At 34.3% G+C, this 7,546-nt stretch overlaps 1 protein-coding gene across 1 annotated transcript in view; it reads right to left on the bottom strand.

Annotated features, from left to right (window-relative positions):
• Positions 1-7,546, bottom strand: part of LOC106869221 (PR domain zinc finger protein 1) — a 32,833-nt gene that overhangs the window by 9,595 nt on the left and 15,692 nt on the right. Inside the window, exon 3 of the mRNA XM_014914868.1 lies at positions 2,772-3,051. Within this exon, the coding sequence (XP_014770354.1) occupies positions 2,772-3,051 (280 nt within the window). The remainder of the gene's footprint in view (positions 1-2,771; positions 3,052-7,546) is intronic.

The following is a 7,546-nucleotide window of genomic DNA, read 5'->3' as shown; positions in this document are numbered from 1 at the left end:
ATAATGCAAAATGGGACAAGAGCGCAAAACATCCAGATAGACGATACAAAGAAAACAGGGACAGGTCATTCGGAGTTTTCTGGAACTTCACTGATAAAAGAAAACTCCGAATGACCTGTCCTTGTTCTCTTTGTATCATCTATCTGCATGTTTTGTTGTCCCTTTCTTGTATCACCTAACTGTCTGGATGTTTTGCGTTCTTGTCCCTTTTTGCTACTCCTCCGTTACATCACAAACTAATAACCCCTTTTACTTTACAAGTAGGTATCTCTGCATACAGTATTATATTTTGGGATTGTATTGTTTTTTTTTGCCAGTTAATTACACGCAATGTATACAGGAAAGAAGGAGAACATGGACTGGAGAGTGGATGAAGACGTCACACGATGTGTGATGAAAGATTTCAGACAACGGACACTAAAATAAGTATAATAATAAATCTGAAGACAAAAGACAAAAATCAAATCACCATTCAGAAATATAACAATCTCTGTTTCAACACACGATTTCACATTAGGAATCTTGCAAAACATATGCATAAATGTATCTCTCCTTACATCCACGTTTTAACTGCAGTTGGTCTTTATTAATTACTGCGAGCATATAATGTTTATAATTGAAATAATCGACAAATTATGATAACAATTTTCATATTTCCATATGTAGAGATATAGATATACATATATATTTGTAGCATACTTTAAAATCAGCAATAACTCTATTACTTTATGATTTTTGGCTGTGCGCGTGTGTATGTATATGTGTTTGGACATGTATCTCTCTCTCTCTGTATGTATGTATATATCTGTGTGTGTGTATGCATGTGTATATATATATATATATATATATATATATATATATATAGGTTCAGGCAGGCATGGATATCTTGTTAAAACTTCCGATTTGTAACCTTGTGCTTTCAGGTTTGTTAATCCAGCGTGACATTTTGAGCGTGTTTCTACTATAGACAAAGCTGCCCAATTAGATAGAAGGAAACTGTGTGAATCTTATCGCATATGCATTTGTATTTGTGCTTGTGCATATATTTATCACCATGTCCTTTCGCCGAAAGTGCTTAAAAACCGGGGTTCCTCGTTTATATCCCAAAACGTAGCGGTTCGACAAATACCTACCAATAAAACAATACTAGACTTAAAAAAGAATACTGGAGTTGATATGAATAAAAATTTTCATGGAAATATCCCACAATGGTTAGATTTCGACCATTGAAACAAGTAAAAGAATGAAAGAATATATAGAAATATGCGCGTGTGTGTGTACGTGTGTTTGAGTGTGTGTATATGTATGTATGTATATATGCATGTACGTATGTATGTGTACATATATATGTGTGTGTATCCTAATATGTCCGGAACCATACATACATACATACATACATACATACATACATGCATGCATGCATGCATGCAAGTAAACGTGCACACAGAAATATTTATACGGGTATGTATGCTTGTGATTTGTTAAATTAATTATTGCCGATATAATTACCTAGTTCTCCAAGGCGGCGAACTGGCAGAATTGTCAGCTCGCTGGACGAAATGCTTAGCGATATTTCGCGCATCGCTATGTTCTGACTTCAAATTCCTCCTAGGTCGACTTTGTCTTTTATCCTTGTGGGGCGGGGGGAGGGGGCGATAAATTAAGTACCAGTAAAACATTGGAGTCGATGTGATCGACTTGTCCTCTCCCACAAAAAATTTCAAACTCTCCTCTATTGTTTACATTATTTACATTTGACGGATATTTGTCCTCATCTTGATTGTTGCTAACACAACGTTTCAGCTGATATACCTTCCAGCCTTTATCAGGTGTCTTGGGGGAAATTTCTAAGGTATTTTTCGATGTTATTATTATTATTATTATTATTATTATTATTATTATTATTATTATTATTATTATTATTATTATTATTATTATTATTATTCAGGTCACTGCCTGGGCACAACAACCTCCTAAGCAGGCCGAACGCAGATATGAATAGCATAAGGGAACCGGTATTAAGGAAGGATAGGAGAATATTAGATTTATAAGTCCTAAAATTCACTCCGTAATTGCCCATGGGCATATGGCGTAGTGGTTAAGAGCATGGGCTACTAACCCCAAGATTCCGAGTTCGACCCCAGGTAGTGACCTGAACAACAACAATAATAATAATAACATCTAAAAATGCCTTAGGAATGAGAACCCATGTTCGAAATTTGCCTGCATTTGGCACTAACTGATTTGAACTCCGTCTCTAGCTAAACAAAACTAAATTGATTAGTTTTATAATCTAACTCACTGGTGTATCAGTTTATTAAATTCCAGTTGCTTGAGGCATATATAAATATGTCGGAGGTTTTTGTGAGCGAGAAATATACACAGTACTGTAATCCCTCGACTATCGAAAGTGTTACGGTCCAACCCACACCCACCCCACGCGATAGGTGAAAATTCGTGAAGTAGAAACAGTACTATACTAAATATTTTTGTTTTAGAATTTTCATGATTTGCATATACTTATCTTATTATAAATGCAGAACAACACCACAGAGGAATCGACGTAAGCTTAAATAACAAACAGCGATATGTGAACCGCGATATAGCGAAAGACTACTATATTCCTGTCTTCCTTAATGTAATTTGTTATATATGTGAAGTAAAATTGTTTTAAGGAATTATTCAATAATCAGTATATGTTGAAGTGTAGACTCATTGATATGTGTGTGTATGTGTGTGTGTGTGTGAAAGCGGTACGACTTAAAGTTTACCTGATAGAATAGTTGTCGTTTCATGCTGATAGTGGCCACGGATCATCAATGAAGAACACATACTTCGATGTATCCGCTCTCCATAGTCTTCACAGAACCATACCAGTAGTTCGGTATCAGGAGGAACCGTCTTGATTGTATAGAAATAAATGTCAGTACCGATCTGGCAAGCTACCAAATTCTGTTGACGCGTACTGAAGGCGAAGTTCACGTAACGCATCCAGTTACTGTGAGATTCACGGCTTACATCGACTGATTGCTGGACGCCATGTTTGTATATCTAAGAATTAAAAATCAGAAAATAGAAAATATTTTAAAAAATCAATAATATATTAGGACATAGCAACATTTAGTTTGTTCGTTATGTCATAATCGGCTCAAATTTTTAAATATATTTTGTATAAGTATTCCAGATGTGTTGTTTATAATTAAAAAAGTTTTCGAACTGAACCTCATCATTAGGGAGGAAATTTTTTGTAACATTTACATCTACTCTACATTTCGCTCGGCTTGATTTCCACTCGTTATGTAGTAGATAATTTCTTGATATTTAAACAGAAGTGCAAATGTGTGGTATGCTCCTGTTGGTCAGCTATCAAAAGGGAGACAATCTCCAATAGATGAAGGTAAGTTGTAGCAGATTTGAAAGTTTGGAATATATATCAAAGAGTAAAGAAGGTGTGCAAAGTATAACATCTAATTTTTTTTTCTGCCTGTTATAAAAGTTCATAAACTTTCTACTTGCTCGTAGATATGTATAGCGCTGTTTCATCCTTCTTTTGACTTCTCAGCACGGCAAGAGTTGAGACAAGCAAATCGGCATTTTACGTAGTTATGCAATTGAACTTAATCAAGGAAATGTATTTATCAACAAAGACGCGTAATCGTTTATCCATTGAGTCACTGATGCATACATTTTTCTTGATGTATATTTATGTGCACCTCTATTAATGAGCTATCTAATGACGATCAGTGTTCAAGCCGATTAAACGTACTTTATTTGTAAATATTGAAATATTTTCAGATTTAGCCGTGTACTTATTAAACTTAACAATTAGTATCTTGTCCTTAATTAAACACCTGATTTATGCGTTAACCGTTGTAATCAGCACATCAAATGAAACGAAATTGATTTAAAGAAATTAAGCTGAATAAATAGATAAATAAATAAATAAATAAATAAATAAATAAATAAATAAAACAAAACTTAACAGGAAATTGTTGGAGTGATTTTGAGAGAGCGTATTTGTGTGTGCCGGTGTGCCAGTGTGTGCCGGTGTGCCAGTGTGTGCCAGAGTGCCTATGTCAGGGTTGGTGATACGAGGTGCGCATCCATGTATGAAATGTAAATCTCGTGTTTGAGTATGTGTATGCTACAGCGAACATTATACTATACATTGTTACAATATACAAGAATTTTATTCTCTCTCTCTCTTTCTGTATATATGTGTATAATATACATACATATATATACATACACATATGCACATATATGTTAGTGCATGGCTAAGTGGTTAGAACGACGGGCTCACAATCATGAGGTCGTGAGTTCGATTCCCGGATCGAGCTGTGTGTTGTGTTCCTGAACAAGACACTTTATTTCACGTTACACCAGTTCACTCAGCTGTAGGAATGAGTTGCGACTCCACTGGTGCCAAGCAGCATCAGCTGCTGCTTTTCTCTTGGATAACATCGGTGGCGTGGAACGGGGAGACTGGTACGCTGGTCTTCCATAAACAACCTTGCTCGGACTTGTGCCTTGGACAGTAACTTTCTAGGTGGCAATAACATGGTCATTCATGACTGAAGCGGGTGTTTACTCTTTATATATATATATATATATATATATATATATATATCGTGAGTTGAAACAGAAGTTGTTATATTTCAGGATGGTTATTGTTCATATTTTATTTTATGTCAATTGTCTGGAAATCTTTCGTCACACATCTGCGACTTCTTCAGTGACTCTTCTATCTAATACGTCTCCTCCTATTTTATTTAGTCCCGTGAATAAACAGAACAAGAGAGACGTGGGATTGAAGAGTTGCTGAAGAGGTCACAGATGTGTGACGAAAGATTTCCAGATAATGGACATAAGATGAATAATAATAAATGAGTGAAGAACGAATACATAGTGCATGTGTTTATTTGGCATGAAAAAAATGACCATCTCGAAACATAACAATACATATATGTATATATGTTTATATGTGTGTGTGTGTATGTCTGTGTGTTTGTATGCGTGTGTGTGTTTACGTAAATGTTAAAGATCTATTAGGTTATTTTAATAAATTCCAATAAACATAAATTTCTGCAGTCGCTGTGCAACTTTAAAGAGATGTGAAGACACCTCGTTTTTTGGTCTTCACACCCACAGAAATATATATTGGTTGGATGCCATACAGTAATTGTTCATGCATATATAAATTTCCATTTCAAGTGAAACATTAATCAGAACTTTGCTGTAATGGCTAGATTAGTGCATTGTGAGAAACGTACCATTATAAATATATATAACTTTTAATTATTCTCTCTATAGATATTCCATAGAATTTAGAGCCAGAACGGAAAGTTATTAAATTTTCTGTACGCATACGGGTATAGAATTTAGAAACAGCACAAAAAATTATGATCACATTGTTTACATAGATGCATTCTTAACTTTCAATTCTGGCTCTAAATTCTATACAATGTCTATAGAGATTACTTGAAAATGATCGAATCACACTACTAATACACACATGAAGGGCGCAGTATTGACTTATAAACTTTCAATATACTTGGTAGTATATTATGGCTGTATCTGTGTGTGTGTGCGCGTGTGCGTGCGTGCGTAATGTTTCAGCTAATTTTCTTAAGGTGTTTTGACCGAGGAGAACATCAATGATGTGGCAGTTGGAATGGATAAAAACTACACCGTCACTGGACTGCTACATATTTCAGAAGAGTCGAATAGAGCATCTTGAAATGATGAAATGAGACCTTATACATAGATACATAGGTACATACATACATACATACATACATACATACATAGGTACATACATACATACATGCATGCATGCATACATACATACATGCATGATGAACTTTACTGTCGCTTCTTGTTGCACAATTTGCAAGGATGATTTGTTTATAGTGATCAAATGTTTGTGTTCTACATTAGCTTACTTCCTTCGCCACATACAAAGTGTCGAAGTGATCGTAAAGCAGCGGGAAATGAAGTGTTTTGCGCAAGAACATAACACATCGCCCGGCCTTGGAATTGAAATAAGGATCTCGCGATTATCAAGGCATGCACTTTGACAAATACACACGCACACACACACACACACACACACACACACACACACACACACACACACACACACACACACACACACACACACACACACACACACACACACACACACACACACACACACACACACATACACACACACACGGATGCCCGAACACACATACACACACGCATGCACACACACACATGCACGCACGTATGTGTCTTTCTTATATATGTGTGCGTATGTCAATTTCTTTATATTCATGACACACACACACACACACATAATACATATAATATATATAAAATATGTTTACACACACAATATATATTTATAGATAGATACATACATACGTACATATATACATAAATATATACATGTGTACATAAATATAAATATATATGTATATACATATATATACATGTATATATCTATGTAAATCTATCTATCTATCTATATATATATATATATATATATATATATATATGCACATACATGTGCATATGTTTGTATAATATACATAGATATGTAGTTTTAGATATATTTATAAAAATATACTGTATTATTATTAGAACATAATCACAAATACACACATGCATACGTACATACATACATACATACATACATGCATACATACATACATACATACACCTTGATAGCTTCTTTTTCATTCTGCATGATAGAGTTGAATCGTCATCAAGAAAGAAATGATAAGCAATGTCAATTGGTGTCGGCCATTTAACCGACGGCAAGCCTCATTTGATGAAGTTAATAAGAATTGTTACACGTTGCAAGGCTTTCAAGACGGTGATATTTATGAATGATGTAAATAAATGAGTGTTATTTATAAACAGAATGCTATCTGAACTTCATAGCTAGAAATAACAAAAGATATTCATATATGATTGCTTGAAAGAAGCAATCAGTCATATACCGTTGGGAAATTTTTACACATAGTTACTTATACAAGCAAACAGAAGGGCTGGCATTTGTTGGTCTGGCAGCATTCACATTCATAGAGTCTCCATCTAACTCAAATATTTCCGACTGACATACTATAATGATATCTGTCTCCTTGTCTCTTAGTTTCTTTTTGTATGAGTATGATGTATGTATTATGTATGCATGCAAGTATGTATATATATATATATATATATATATATATATATATATATATATATATACATACATACACATATTCATATACACATATATACACATCTCTCCTTGTTACTCTTTCTCTATCTCTCACTATCGATCTATTTATCTATGTATATGATATATGATATAAACACATGTCTACATATATGAGTGAGCTTGTATGCGTGTGTGTGTGTATATACAGACTGAAGGGTAGTTAGACAGTCAGACAGATAGATAAATCGATCGATCGATAGACACATAGATTGATAGATAGATAGGTAGATAGATAGTTAGGCAGATAGACAGATAGACAGAGAGACAGATAGATAGAGAGTTAGGTATATA

The sequence above is a fragment of the Octopus bimaculoides genome, chromosome 8 (assembly GCF_001194135.2).
Source record: "Octopus bimaculoides isolate UCB-OBI-ISO-001 chromosome 8, ASM119413v2, whole genome shotgun sequence".
Lineage (NCBI taxonomy): Eukaryota > Metazoa > Mollusca > Cephalopoda > Octopoda > Octopodidae > Octopus > Octopus bimaculoides.
The sequence above is the reverse complement of the archived record's forward strand: the minus strand, read 5'-3'. Positions and strand labels throughout refer to the sequence as shown.